Source organism: Amblyomma maculatum, chromosome 2, assembly GCF_055883805.1.
Source record: "Amblyomma maculatum isolate TAMU_Amacu chromosome 2, ASM5588380v1, whole genome shotgun sequence".
Lineage (NCBI taxonomy): Eukaryota > Metazoa > Arthropoda > Arachnida > Ixodida > Ixodidae > Amblyomma > Amblyomma maculatum.
In genome coordinates, this window is record NC_139345.1 from 19,162,441 (window position 1) to 19,178,266 (window position 15,826).

General features: G+C 47.0%; 1 protein-coding gene across 3 annotated transcripts in view; it reads right to left on the bottom strand.

The window, feature by feature from the left end:
- Nucleotides 1-176: 176 nt before the first annotated feature.
- Nucleotides 177-15,826, bottom strand: part of LOC146198098 (uncharacterized) — a 104,456-nt gene continuing 88,806 nt past the window's right edge. For all 3 annotated transcript variants that reach the window (XM_084593420.1, XM_084593419.1, XM_084593421.1), the window contains exons 2-5: nucleotides 10,510-12,140; nucleotides 6,543-6,782; nucleotides 4,622-4,760; nucleotides 177-3,262 (exon numbers count right to left, since the gene is read on the bottom strand). In XM_084593420.1, the coding sequence (XP_084449546.1) occupies nucleotides 3,068-3,262; nucleotides 4,622-4,760; nucleotides 6,543-6,782; nucleotides 10,510-12,116 (2,181 nt within the window). In that variant the 5' untranslated portion in view covers nucleotides 12,117-12,140 and the 3' untranslated portion in view covers nucleotides 177-3,067. The remainder of the gene's footprint in view (nucleotides 3,263-4,621; nucleotides 4,761-6,542; nucleotides 6,783-10,509; nucleotides 12,141-15,826) is intronic.

The window sequence follows — 15,826 nt, forward strand, 5'->3', positions numbered from 1 at the left end:
AACTTTAGAGCCTATAAGTTAACTCGTCATATAACCCAAGCTTTGGCTGTCTGGGGCTATCTTTGGAAATATAGACGATGCTGGGTCCAATCATATTATTCATAAATGTAGCAGACACGTGTTCGTGCAGCCTTTACTGCAACACCACCCTGTGAAGCTGCGGCACAGGCCTTCGGAAATAATAAACAGCTTTTATTGTCACCTTTCAGAAGCTCTTACAAACAATGAAAACAAAAATTCAACATCTGTAAAAACGGTGACAAAACTTTATTCAGTCATTACCAAGCACCTTAATAGCAACAACTATGCAGCAGGCAGACAGATGTCTTCGATGTCAGCATCTTAACCCTAAAAAATAAAAATTTAACATCAATAACCAGTTAAACTCTCAGACAAAACTAACCTGGGTGCTGGAGCATCAAATGCTCCAACTCCATGTGCCTATAAAAGCATTCTCTTGGACTAGTGACTACGCTTGTAGTAACGCTATATCGACTCGCACACGATGATTGAGAAAGCACCAAACATGCTCAGTGGCATGCTCCGTTGCACAAATGCACTTTTTCGTAGTTGCTATAAGTTGCTTGGTTGGGGTTTCCCTAGCTAGCCCTACCGTCACAGTTGAGGTAAACGAAAGCGCACTCTTCAAAGAGCTCGCAACAAACACACAATGAAACCAAGTTTCTAGGCACTGTTGGCACGTTTTGCTCATTTTTCGTCCCATCAAGGAGTAGTGACAGCGCAATTACGTCTCGCTGGTCTCATGCACCTGCTGAATGTGCTAACGTTTCGTTAACTCAAGCGCTGATGAACAACCTCCGATGCAGGGTAGAAAGGTTGTTGTTACCAGACTTCTAACTGCATCCATAAATAAGCTTCTGCCACATCATCGCTGATGTGGACAGCCGACTCCGTGTGAACAACTTCGTGAATAGTGGACACAACGTCGGCGCGTTTGTTCGGAAGACGAGTACGCATAAATAACGTCAAATCTCGGCAAGCTGCCAGAACGAGTCTGTCGTTCGTGGTAGTGCGAACCCTACGAACCACACAGTGAGGGAAAGCAAATATACTCCGATATTTTGGCTGCCAGTTCTCCGTTTAGCGATATTCAGTAAGGCAAAATTCACAGCGCGGTACAAGCACAAGAAAAGCAAGAACTTGGAGAACACTTGGCATTGGTATACAATCACTGGCAGCCTTGAGTAAGAAAGCTCGCGGATAATCTCAATTACAGCTCGTGTGGCAAACCTTGATTATGTAGAAGTACAAATATTCAAGCGATAGCAGAAACTAATTAGCATGAGACTTTTCATGCTGCAAACGTGTTGCTATCAGGGTACAGTGGACAAATAAGGGATCTTGCTAGGGTTCGCTCTCTATCTATGACTATGACACTTATCTTGAAATGAACTAGCCTCAAATCTCCTGGAATTCTTGCTAGAAACCGTTTTCCGATTGTGACATTCAGCAGCTTTTTATTATCTTTTTTAAGTGCCCCTCGCTAAATAGGCGCAGAAAAAAGAAAAGAGAAAATAATAACTAAACCAGGGCCTCTTGATTAATGACATACGCCTCGGTAGCCCGGTTTCTTTCTTTTCTTGATTTTCCTTTGCATGGGCTTTATCACGATGATGACTTCAAGCTATTTTCATCCGCACCTCAGTAAGCTTTTGATGAAATTTTCTCCGTGAAGGTGCGCCACTAAGGTTCTATGTGGATCGAGCGCTTATAGAAGATGTGAAGAAGAAATAGAGAGGAAAGAACAATTAGAGGGATTCAGTCCACAACTCGGTGTCTGAAGTCGAGCTCTTGGTTGTGTATGACACGAGGGCGTAAACATCCGCATATGCTGGCGTGTGTTCTTGTCACGAGAACAACAGAAAGAAAGAACATTAGTCCGACGCGCACTTTAGTCTGGAGTATAACGTTGAACGTCCACTTTACGCAGTGTGAAGACTTTCGCAGGAAGCGGCGCCCCTCCCGAAGTACACGCACGCACGCACACACATATGGGAACGAACACTTCGTCCGTCTTCTTCTTGAGCCCTCGGCGCGTTGATTCAGGTTGCCGGTAGCCCCATTGTGGTGTGGCTTCGGATGTTGTGCCTTGTGGTATGTCTTGGCAAGATTGTCCTTTTCCATTACGTATTTTCGTCGGCGAAACACTTCGCAGAGGACACAGCTTGCGTCGCGGTATTCTTCGATGACCTCAATGAGTCGTAGCTGCATCGAAGACGCGACTCATGACAGGTTAAGGCAACATTCCGTACGGAAAGTCTCTGCTCGTCACCTAGTGGGGAAGCTGTAACACGAGATACTATGGCCAGTGTTTTGACCTTTATTAAGCAATTAATAGCAACGAGCCCATTATGAGTGGCTGAAACAATTATAGCAATAATTCTGAACTACCGTTCCAGTAACGATTAGTGGTATGACGCTTAGCCGCCGAATACACTGCAGGAACGCGGTGCACCTCGCAATGGCTTGATACTTTGAACGGCGGTGTGCTCAAGAGCTCGGATCATGTTCAGGGTGCAAGATGTTCAAACCTGAACATTTTGTTTACGGTATTATGAAAGTGAAAAGAAGCAGACAAAATCCATGCATCTACTCCTTTTTCTTTTAGACACGATTGACGTTTATGAGTGAAAGCGTACCGCTTTCGCTTCCAAGACAATTATTAATCCTAAAAAGCACCTTGAGTAACAGGAATAAGGGAAATTTTCTGCGCAGGGAGCCGTGTTGATGCAAAAATCTCCCGCTAAATTTGATGAGTATGGTTTTCCGAGGTTTTGCTCATAATATTTTTAGTATCCACTCAAATGAAGGCAGAATTGCATATGTGGCCATCGCCTCCACCTAAAACACTACCACTTCTTCGCTTAGCAATATTTTCGAAAGCCTAGCAAAGCGGAAGACTGGCTGAAAAATTTCGCGCACAATCCAAGTGTCATAGCTACCTAACGAAAACGCTAGCAAAACACTTTGCGGATTAGGCCCCAGGGCCAGCATCGTGTGGCAGAATGGCGGTACACCCCTGTTGACGAGTCATCGTGGTGATGGTTTAGAACTTCCTGCGTAGGTAGGCCAGTCCTAGAGAGACTGAGATGCCGACGAACAGTATGATAGACAGCGCGATGACGCCCATGCAGAGCGCCCTCTTGCGGCGTGAGCGGAGGTTCTTCTCGCGCATGTAGCGCCTCCACTCCTCCCAGGCATAAGGAGGACCCTGCTGCTTCTCCAGCAAGCCGTTCTCAGCCTGAAAACGCCGAGAGGAAATTCGCTATTAGTCCAGTTTGTGACCAGGATCCATGACATGCGCATTGTTACACAGATCGAAAAACTGCCGGCACAGAATATGTGAAATACAGGACAAGACATACAAGGTAAAGAGGACCCGTAATCCGCATAAGTCTCTTAAGTCATCTATTTGTTTAACGTTTTGCTTCCAGCCTGATTTTTTTTCTTGTTGCTGTAATGACGCTAGTTCGAAAGCAATCTTCATCCCAGAAGAAACAAATTTTACAAAAACCAGGACGGTTCCGATTTTATTGAGAAAGCAATACTACTCGCACGCAAGTTGGCAGGAGCTGCCAACTTGGGTCTCTCGTTTCACATGGGACGGTTATGTCAGAATCAGCTTACTAGGACCCTGGCATTCACGTTACTCCTATAGGCCACTAAGGCACATTCATATGAGTTGGTTAAAGCGGGGCTTTATATGTGGGCTGAGGAAGAAGAAAGAGAAAAGAAGAAGAACGCTCGGTCACCCGCAGCTAATGCTTTCGCTCAATATTTGGTTCAGCAGCATTGAACCCTTGTAATGTTTTCTACACTTTTCTATTTTTTTTTTTTTAAACAGAATCACTGTCTCCACTGTCCTTCCTACGAGTTGTTCTTAAATCCACATCTGTTCTGCAATGAATGCTGGTTTTTGGCCTCCTCATTGAGAAATATTGAAAAAAAAAAAAAAAGAAATCTAAACGTTCGCTCACAAATAAACAATTGTGCGAAGTTTCCGATCACACTTTCAGACAGTAATACTTTGTCAGAACGCCTCTGGATGCAAGGGGAAAATAAAAAGCTCAAGATTATGTCTAGGACACATATATTGAATGTTTATGGTTTATGGGGTTTAACGTCCCAAAGCGACTCAGGCTAGAGAGACGCCGTAGTGGAGGACTCCGAACATTTCGCCCATCTGGGGTTCTTTAACGCGCACTGACATCGCACAGCGCACGAGCGCCTTGCTTTTCTCCTCAAATGAAAAGCGGGCGCCGCGGCCGAGATTCGATCCCGCATGCCACAGCAGTTTCACCTTTCGAGTCCTGGAATCCTTTTCTATCACTATTACATGTGCTGCTATAGCGTTTTGTGCTAATGACATTTCATGTCTAAGCAGTTCGCAAGCGTACAACTCGTCCTGGCCCTATGTGTGTTCACCGAGCGTACGGTTGGCAGCGTGAACAGCACAAAGCATGCTGAAACAGTGATTGCGAATAACGCTCTCCGGAGTTTGGCGTGCAAGGAAGCACTCTTAATGTCATCTAGTAGTGCTTAATGATGACAATTTACAACAAACTGCACAGCGCGAGAGCTGATAAGGCACTGCACGAACCAGGATGTGGCCGTTCGACGGGGCCTCCTTGGAGGGCACTTCGCCGAAGCTCCCCTGGTCGGACTTGGTGGCGGGCTCGTGGTTGCACTCCGCCGACGCTTCCTCAGCGGCGTCCTCCTCGTCCTCGTTCAGCTCAGTCCTGAAAACACCACGTTGCCACTTACACGAATAATAACGCTTCCACATTATGGCACTTTCCCAGTGTGCGCCTTGTTCGCAGAATTTCTTGGCTGCACCTCAAGTTCTCTTTGCAGCGATGGACCTGCGCTGTTCTGCGGCTGTAGATGCCCCGCCCCGTCCCTGATCCATATCTGTGGATGTGCCGAATACTGAGGCGTAGATGCCGCATCGTGTAAAGTTCTTTAGTTCAGCATCGACGCAGAGATGACGTCACTATACCAACACTGTGCATTTCGGATCCCTTTATTGCAATCTTTGAATATGACAAAATGTTTGAAGCAGTTCGTTAAGCGAGTGAACTGAAAAGAATAGCAGGCCAGCGTCTTGCGACTGCAAGTCGTAATATCTGATAGGAAATATGAAATTATAATTAGCAGATTAGTTCGAAAGAAGAAAATACAGCAAGCCATTAGTAGGAAGGGAACCAACCGGCGGCTTGCAAACTGTCGCTTGCGACGCTCCGCCATTTATATAAATAACGGCAGTGGCTGTCCTTCACGACACTATTCATAGGAATTTATAACCTAACTTTGACAGTGTTAGCTATACTGCCATTTAGGACCGCTGCAGTAGTTTCGTTGGAGGACGGTGCACATCAAAGCGCGCATGCTGCACAGATCATTGCCGGTGTAATGATGCTACCAGGCCGTTACGCGGAAGGACCGATGCACCCCTTTATGTCGCAGTTTTTCATCGAACCAGAAAAGCAGTTTTAGGCTTCACATTAGACGGCCTCACTTTTATGCAAACCACGCGAGAGAGAACATAACGTTCGTGACATTTGGCAATCCGCCTACCATGCTGCATCGTGTTTTTTCTATAGTAATTTGACGTTGCTCTCTCGCGCGCTTTTCTGCACAGTGGTCGCATCCGGGCAAATTACGCCGCACTTTGGACTAACTGAGGGCGCGAGCATACGAGAACATTGGCACGAAAAGCAAACGAAATAATTACTCGTGTCAATTGTGTTGTCCAATTGTGTTGGTACCACACCAGAATAGCGCGAAAAAGCTGATTATAGTGGATTTTTTTTACAACGTAAAAAACCCGAGAAAAACAAGAGAAGACAGACGTAACGAGGTGCGGCATGAAGTTTGGTGGGCGGATGGGACTGGCAAGTTTGTGAGGATTAGACGAGTGCAGCTGGCGCAGGACCGGATTAAATTAGAGGGATATGGAAGACGCCTTTGCACTACACTTTGTGTAGTGAAGCTGGTGATGATGATCATTAATTAATGTTGGCGAACAAAAAAATACTACAGACAGGCCAGGTGACTCTAAATAGCCTTCAACTGGGTTCATTATAGCTAGAATACGCCGCCTTATTTAAAACCTCGGTTACATTCAGCTGAGACACCTGGCATATGTATGAGTTCAGAATATATACGAATATAATATTTTCGAATTTAAGTTGTTTTGGAGGAATAGTGCTCGAGAAAAAAAAAAAAAAAGAAACTGGGAGCATTACTTTTTGAACACCCCTCATAGTTGACTCACTACAATTCGCGACATGTATGTTTTCTGTACCTCACATTTCTTTTTGCAGATATTATTGAAACCACTTCGACGCTTCTAAAGCAAGGTGATAATACTCTGTCTCGAGCGTTTATATATGTTTTCGCTTCACTTTTTTCTCCTGTGTGCTCGCGCTGCATGTCTCAAAGGGCCTCCAAGCAATAACAGCCTTAATCCAGCGCCGCAGTGTTCAAGGCTCGCGAGGTGGCCAAGTGGAGGCGCATACCTCTGTGCAGCAGGATCCTTGTTCTTGTGAGCGAACTTGACTTTCCTCCGGGACGAGAACATGGGGTGCGCCCTGCGGCAGAGGCAGAGCGGGTGTCCTCCGGCCGCAGCCACGGCGGCCGCTTCGCTGCCGTTCCAGGAGTAGCGACTGCGTGGTACATCGCCCCAGCGGGTGCAGCACTCGGGGAACGGACCCCGGATGCAGCTGCACCCTTCGCATCCCACGTGGCCCGCTGGGTACCTGCACCGCGTACCAGAGAGGAGGAAAACATGTCACAAGGTCTCAAGAGACTTGGGCTGTTTACTCCAGCAGTTCGTTATTTCAGGGAAAAAACAACAACAAAAAAAAAAAAAAACACACGAAAACTACGCGTACAAATATAGAAGCATCTGTCTGCTTCTCACTTCTGCTAATCATTAAACAATATGTATAAACAGCGTCTACCTGCTTCTGAGCTAAATTGTCACTCACGTTTGAGTATTACGTTTGTGTGTGGTCGCTACATATTTGATACATTTTTTGGACGGGAAAGAGCTTGCATTCGAGCTTTGCCAAAATCCAACCAAATTAAACTTTATGACGTCCAGAATTATTACGAAATGTGAAGTATGCAGATGGAGGTCCCTGGCATATCGTTAAAAGATTCCAACGCACTATGCACCATTAGCTCGTACATCCCCAAAATACAGCAATTTAAAAAAAAAAAAAAAAGAGCAACGCTTTTACATAAAACCTTCGATAAACGTATCTGATATTGGCACGATTTCCATCCTCCTAAAATGTGCTTTACAGAATGCAGCTTGTTTGCTTTATTATCCCCTAGCAGCCTGTCACCAAGCTTTTAGTTTACTGCGCTCTAACTTTACACACACCTTGTGTGCCAAGCTCGCATGTTTTATTTTTATTATTTTTTTCTTGTGCAGCACGCATATCTGCTCTCTTATTACCCATAATTCTAATATGACTGAGAACCCAACAAAATTTTATACTATGATTTTGTGATGTGACCTTTACTATGTTGTGTATTACACTTCCTATCAGAGGTTCAACTGCATTTTTAAAGCGGAAAAGCTTTAAAAATCAGCCATTTCTCGTCCCGCATAGTACGCAGCGTCATCACGATAGTGAGCCAATCTTGCTTGCTTTTCCTGCAGAATCAGAGTCGAGACGACGCGGAAGAATTTGCTCACTACTTGCAAATAAGACTGTTGGGTCTTTCTGAACGCACATGACTGAATGCCCTCACCGAAACGCTTTAACGGGAAAATTTCAGAGCCATCTTGAACGCGCACGCTAACAGGCGATAAAGATTTAGAGTTATTGGACAAAAAAAAAAAAGAAAAAAAAAAAAAAAAAAAAAAAAAAAAAAAAAAAAAAAAGCCGTGTCTTAAATGTAGTACACTATGTATATATAAGGTGTAATAAGCGAAAGAAGCCTAGCATTGCTGGTTAAGCCGGCAATCCCACCTTTAACCTTGGGCTTCTAAATCTGGAGCTGCGCCGGCTGAGCCGGTTAGACCGTTGATGCAGGGCGCTCGGAGCACTTGAAGCTGCTCGAGGAAAGGGGCGATGCACGCAGGAACGACGACGAAATTAAGTGCTCTGGCGTCACAGATGAACGACGATAATGGCACTACAGATCAGCACGCAGTGGGTGAGCTCAGTGGTTGGCCTCCCGTGCTTTAATTTGTAAACATTTCATACTGCTGTTTGGTGTTATTTCCAACTGCTGACTTTCGATTGCGGATTGCACTCGGTGCATTGGAGGGGCCATTTCTTTAATGCCAAGCTCGGTCCATCTATAAATCTAACTCCATTCTCCCATAAACCATCACGCGCAGAATAACAAGATTTAGCGATTTCAATACACTCACTGCCGGTATGACTGCGTGTAGAACATAGCGGCTTCGGTTGCCTCATGCATGGCACCTTCGAAACGCCTTAATTTCTGAAAGGAACTGACATAGCCGAGAGTCGTTCTAATAATAAATGGTGAAAGAAAGCATGCAATGACATAGGTTTGCTGCAGAACTTAGCACAGGCGCATTGCTGCCACGTGGCTGCTGTTGCTGACGCGCTAACGTGACTTCTCATAAGCAGTTTTTTTTTCTTTTTGCTCAGATTAAAAGCGTTTTATAACAACGACATACAAGCTACCGTCTGCCGCCGGGTGTGTGTATTGCGAGCAGCTCAACATCAAAGGTGATTTCGGAGTGCCTCGTGTAAGCAGAGTGGCAACCCGTTTACGGACTGCAAAATTCGACAAACGCAGTCTGTGATGATTATGTGTAAATCTGTAGAAGTTTTGTTGTTTTTTCGGATGGGGGGGAGAAACTATGCCCTTGAAATGTTAGCAAAATCAGTGACACATCTCTTTGAGAGGGCCTTAACATAAGCGCGGCGCCTGAACCCAAGGAAATTGGTAAGCTACACTTATATTCGCAGTGCGTCCCATTTTTTTCGAATACCCATCACCGCGGCTATACTGTCGCACTAATGTTGACAAATATAGCGCGCACGTGGGCTAGTTTCACGATCGAGGATCCAAACGGCACGAAAAACAGATCTAATGAATAGTATGACAGCACTAGTTTAGCTTAAACGTAACAACTTGCATATTATATATGCGCTGTTTAGATCTCTATCTAACAATGGTGAAACGTGCATAAATAGAGGACTTCATCAACGCTACACTTTAATAGTTGCCGCAGTCGTGGCCAGCTCGGGCGCCCGTCTAGGCTGCGGGAAGCGGTTGGTTCGTAACCCGCCGCCAGAAATCCACCGGTAAAAGTGGGCGCAAGCGTCCCAGGCCCTGCGCCCGGATTTTGCAGGGGTTTGGGCTTAGAAGAGGTTCAGCAAAACCCCGCTCAGCCCTTTCGGAGGCAAAACGAGTTAGAAACAATGCATCCATGGAAAGGTGGTTCTTTCTTTTTAAGCTTCCTGTAGGATAACTGTGTAACCAGGGTGTCGGCCAGACACAAAGGCTCACTACTTAGTAACAATAATTAGTTTACCGGAAAGGAAAGGCGAAGTATCTGTCACACTTGTTCTGTGGACACCTGGTCCGCGCCGTGAGGGAAGAGAGGAAAGTGGGAGTGAAAGCGGAAAAAGAAAAAGAATGGTCGTAGTGGAGGGCTCCGGAGTAATTTCGACCACCTGGGGATTTTTGGTTGGTTGGTTGGTTGGTTCATAGGAAGGGAAAGGCGCAGTATCTGTCACACTTGCTCTGTGGACACCTGAACCGCGCCGTAAGGGAAGGGATGAAAGTGGCAGTGAAAGTGGATAGAGAGAAAGGGGAGCCGTAGTGGAGGGCTACAGAGTAATTTCGACCACCTGGGGATCTTTAACGTTTCGCCGTTTCGCCTCCATCGAAACGCAGCCGTCGGCGATCTCGAAGCCGGGAACTTCGGCTTTTATTTTCCTGGCTAATAAACGTTTTCTACTACTACTTCTACTACAGTTGTTGGGCATCTTAACCACTGCACCACCGCGGCGGGGCGCCCACTACTTAATTTAGTTTTTAAGCTCGCTACTTAAAAAAAGAAAATGGTGGTGGGGCACATATGCGATTCTATCGCACGAGGCGGACGTATGGTTGTCCGCTGGCGGAACGAATAACTGACCTATCTGCGCAAATATTAGGTTCTCGTTTCCCAAGCATTTCTCATCAGAAGAGCCGAGAACCAGGACTTTCAACTAACGAATTGTCATTTCATTCTGGATGTAACTTGAAGGTGCTGTCCAAAAGCAAGACCGTATTTCACTTCAAATTAGGTACTTAGCTTTTTAATTATTCTTCGAGCCTAGGTATATTTTTTTATATCAGACATGAAAACTGTCTTTGACCCGGGCAAATCTATTCTGGTATAGGATCCGTATCTATTTCAACTATTTTTTTTTTTTTCATCCTCTACAGTGTAATGAATACGAGTTTTGGGGACAAAAGAGAGACAGGAAGAACGCCCACCTGTAGACGGCATTGTGGAAGTCCTCGCACGGATAGTCCCTGCAACTCTCCATGCAGGTGATGGAGGAACGCTTCTGGCGGCAGTGGGCGGTGCAGCTGTCACTCAGCCACGGGTGCTCGAAGGCCAGGTCAGAAAGCGAGCCAGAGCCCGACACGAGTCCAGACTCTGCCGTCGCCATGCTGCGGCGCTTGTGCTTATGTCCGCTCCTGTGGTAGGACTTCTTGGCGGCCTTACTGCAAAAGCTGCAGCGCGACTTGTACGCCGACTTCTGACGCTTCCTCGTGCTGTCCCGAGATGAGTCCTTCTTTATCCTGCGGTGTCGCTTTCCCCTGCTAGCCTCACTGCTGCTCTGATCCGAAGAGTCGGACTTCGTCGAAACCTTGCGACGACCAGAGTCCGAGTAGACCTGGTCTCCTCGAGTGATTCCACTATCCTCCGACGTAGAGGGACCGGAAGACTTGACTTCCTTGCGACCTTCCTTCTTGCTATTCGAGGAATCAGTCATCGAGTCCGAGTGCGCGTCCTCGATTTTAGGCATGCTTACCGTCTCTGAGCTCTCGTCCTTTGGTGCAGACGCCGACGCTCCTGAGGAACCCGCTTCAGAAGGCGCTTCCGGAGGAGTCTTGCTTGCTTCTACCTGCACGCTTCCGTCTACGACGGACGCTGTCTCTTCAGTCGCAGCTGGCTGCGGATGTACCACAGATGGAGGAGGTGTTACAGACGGTGCAGGCGTCACAGATTGCGCAGGTGTCACGGACAGGGCAGGACTTTCCTGCTTTTCACTACCGCTAGGCGCGGGTTGTTCTGGAGGTGGTGCAGTTTGAGAAGACTGCTCTTTTTGAGGGACCACCTTTACCAGTTCTCTCTTGGAAGCAGGATGAAGCGTGCTCTGAGGGGATGTCGGCGTCGACTCGTTCCTGAGGAGCTCGATTGTCTTCCGAATTCCTGGCTCTGGAACTCTTTTGCCAAGCCTCTCAGCGATTACTTTTTCTACAAGGTTGAGTTTTTCTTTCGTGATGAGTGACGCCCTCCCTGAACTCCTCAAGCGGTTCAGTACCCTATCCTCGGGTTTGTTATCCTGCCACTCGCGAAGCTCCACCAGGGGCTTCGGTGAGGAAGACCTGTCTGCCTCCAGCGAGTCCTTCGGCGAGTCGCCTTCCAAAGACTGCGACTCGCTCGATTTGTGATCCGTGCTAGCTGTCACTACAGTTTCCACTTCTGTCGCGGCACCTTGGGAAGAAGTGCTGGCTTCGGTGATCGAGATTGTGGCCGACTCGGCTGTCGTGGAAGCTGTTCCAGCGGGCCCTTTAGGGGGATCGGGAGGCTTTGGTGGTTCCTTGGACGTTGATGGAACTTCCTTATCTCCGTCCTGCGAATTGTGGACGTCAGCGGTTGTCTCAGAGGACGTCGACGGCTTCTTGATGGTGCTGCTTGGCGAACCCTCGGTGCTCGAATCTACGAAGAGCGGATTGACTCGGGACACGAGGAATTCTTCGTTAGGTCGCGTTTTGGCGAGGTCCGTGCAAAGCAGCGGGTCCTCGCTGGTAACCCTGGTGGGAGTCTTGTGATACGACTCTTGCCAGTGATTGAGCAGCAGTTTCAGCATGGCTTTGTCCAGGAACACCACGGTCTGTGCGAATGAAACAATAAAGAAGAAAAGTGTTTAGCACGTGTAGCCATGTCACTGGAATGAGTAATGCCGCTTGGAGATGGGGTAAACAAAACTGAGTTATAGCTCAAACATGCAGCCACCTGTCGAGAGTAGCTTCAGGCATGAACAAGCGATGCCAGTAATGTCATGGTCATCTCAATAAACTGGCTATGGCTCCGTGGAGCCTAAGGGCAACTGAAGCGGTTTTAGTATTCAACTTTTAAAGGAGTCGAATGTGGAAAGGCTCATGGTAAATCATGAAAACTCGTTTTGCTCTGGCATTTAAATTAGTCACATAATCGCTGACTACAAATTCGGGCGTTCAGACTTTCCCGCAACGCATGGTGGCCAGAGAGGGGATGCATTTACAACGCATAAAAGCTTGCAATGGGAAAGTCGAAAATACATGCCGCGAGGTGTTGTTTGGCGGCATTGGGTGACTGCCAGAAGGGATTGAACGAAAGCAGTTGTTGTAAGGCCTTCGATAATGACGTCATCGTCTATAGTTAATCTGCATTCCTGTTGTGCTTTCAGGAGAAGCGTGAAGATCGTCGCGACTATAAAGCGGATTTCTTGGTATCATTAATTGGCAACAAGAAACCAGTTGGTGACCTCAATTTACAATTTTCATATATCCGAATGCCCGCATCTACTGAAATTCTCAAAACATGATTTCATCTTCCTTTTAAGCATGACAGCTTTTACTAGCTTGCCAGACTCTTCTCTTTAGTGTACATAAACTGAATAAGTACACACCATACATGTCTACCTATTGGACTTTCTATCTAATTTGATTATGTGAGCTGTAAACCTCAACTTCTGAATATTTGAGTTTCCAAGCTAGCAAAGCAGCAAAAAGACGCTTCTACTCGTTTCAGAAACTTAACAGTTAAGAGGCGACAGCTGTTATGTAACAAAGGCGTCAACTTTTCTTCCTTTTTTTTTTCCCCCTACGTGTCAGCACATTGTGTCAGCATGTCGGCCTACTGCGTGCGAAGCAGCCATTGCGAGCGGTCGTGGCGCGGTGTACACGAGGCGCGTCACGACGGTAACGACAATCGGCCGTTGACTCGCTTCCGCTCTCATGCAGCGGGGACACAGGTGCCGCACTTCCCGGTTGGGAGAGCGGGGCAAGGACTCCAAGTGGCCAGAATCAGTCTTGCGGCATTTCAGAAAAACCGCGTGGCGATCCAGTTTGTGAAAATAAGGAGGTCGCTAGCGCACTTACAAACGCCAACTGAGTCATAAAAGCAATTTACACATCGAAGATTCGAGGTTCTTTCATTCCCTCGCTTCGCCGACAAGCCTGCGCGATTTGCAGCAGTCTTCCTCGTGCCTTCTGTCGCTCGGCCTAGCCTATGTGCTCTCAATTTCTTTGTCTTAGCTTCTTTTATCGCACGCTCAGCAGCAAGTCATTGCAGGCGTGAAGCTGTAATGCTCACACGCGAGTTAAGTGTCGATAAGCAATGGATTACGAATGCGGAAGCGATTAGTGCGTGCATAATGATAGAGAGGCAACGGAAAGCAGCTTGCAGGGAAAATACTGTCATCACTTAGATATAGTCACCTAACCTAGACCTGGTGCACGCTTCAGCAGCATTTGCATGAATTTTACTGGCCGATAGGTCATAGAAGAACTGATAATTGGGCGAGTTGGATATAGTTCATTTTGGAAATACTCAGCGCACACGGACGATGATATAGACGAGCAGACACATGAGCGCTGTCTCGCAACTAATCCTTATTGTGAAAGAAAGCAAGGATATACTCAGAGGACCGGCGCATGTGCAGAAAAACACGCAATTCACACAGGGCGAAGCCAGGAGATACAAAAGAAAAACCCGGAAAACGTTTAGCCATACAAACACCGCTATCTGAAACCCTGCTGAATCACGAACAGTCTAAAAAACCAATCTACTTGTCGTACAGAGCTTTTTATGCACATGCGTCGATCCCCTGTATATATATGTATTTTCCTTTACAATAAAAGTTAGTTGCGAGACAGCGCTCGTGTGTCCTTCGTTTGTATTTGTTCTCGTCCGTGTGCGCTGAGTATTTTCAGAATGAACAATATGTCATAACATTTAGCTGCGCTTAAATGTGTAAACTGGCCATGTACAAAAAATAAATGAACATAGAGGCAGAAGAAAAGGAAACCACCAGGAAGAAAGTGTCAATTAAGTGACTCACAAAGTTGCCAGGAGGATTCAGACTCGCCAAGCCAAGAAGACTAACCCTTAACGTAAGCAAACCATGATTACAGAAATGCGTATCAAATCCAAGGCAAAAAAGCAAGGTACTTCAAATCAGAAAAGAAAGCACATTATTGTAAATTTGGCTCGCAATACAATGCCAGTGTCTACCCTTCAAGGCAGCAGGAAGTTTACGAAAACAAATAAACACATGCACCTCTTTAGTGTACATTGATAGTAGCGTCACGACCTTGTGTTATGATTTCCTGGTACTTGTTGGACAGCACGGCTGTCTTTAATATACAGTGCTCTTGGTGCGGCGTGTGGAGAGAGCATGCCGCAGTCCGTCATTACGTACATGTGCTCGTGCCTGCGTGAACGCATCATTGCAACCTTTAAGAACAAGGTTTTCAGTGCCAGGAAGCTGAAGCGACCTTTCCTGCTCCGTCTTAATGACTTTTGAAGGCTGCATGGGCCGACTGCATGCATGAGATATGCATTTGTACTGTCGAAATATTGAATGGACTTTTTCGCTAAACGGCATTTTTCTGTTGCACCAACTTGTCGTATTTGTAAACTGTCTAAACAGGACGCCCATTGTTCCAAACGCTTTCATGCGTCATCTTCCATCGCGACCTGGTCTAGTTCCAGCTAATGTCGCATGAGGGCGGCGGCCATTAGATGGCGCTTTCGCCAGCTTATGCGTTGTCGCTTCTACGCATCATGGCGTTACGTGCCCCACCTGCACTGATATACCCATTCAGTGAGCGGCGCCAACTGGTGAAGCCCGGGAGCGCGCTAAGCAATCTCGGCGGCAGGCGCGGCGTACGTAAGGACCTCTTCACAACGAATCGCATACAATTAGGCGACGACGCAATGGCGTCACAAATGAGCGACGATCAGCTGAGGGCATCCCGCAGGTGTACCGCAGCACTCACATCAAAACCAAATACTGCTCTGTTCTCTACCATTTGCGCTAAAATTCCTGGGTGGCCAGTTGTCGGTGTTGCACAACTTTACGTGGGAAGGGACCTCATGATTACTTTTGCTTCTCGGGAAATGGGGAGAGGGCGATACTGCGCAAGGTATATGCGGTTGCTGGAGCCTACAAGCATATATACTGTGCGCCACATTCTCAGGCCTCCCTGCGTCGCTGTATGCATTAAACAAGCCGTAGCTTTTGGACAGCTGTCCTGTGTTCCTTCTCCCGGGGCGAGACTCTACGGTGCCAACGACCGCCGCGTCCGCGTGTGTCTGAACAGACGCCATCGTAAGCGTCGACACCCAAACCGCAACGATGGCTCACAGCGACGGTGCCGATCACTTCCTCGTTGAAAACGGCGGTTTTTCCCAAACGCGGCTATTAGCGCAACGTCGTGCACCGGAAGGCGGTCCGCTAAACGCGCAATAGTCATCGTCCGAGATTTTTTTTTTTTTTCTCCTCCTTTTTTCCGGTTCCTGGCGCAGTTCTAA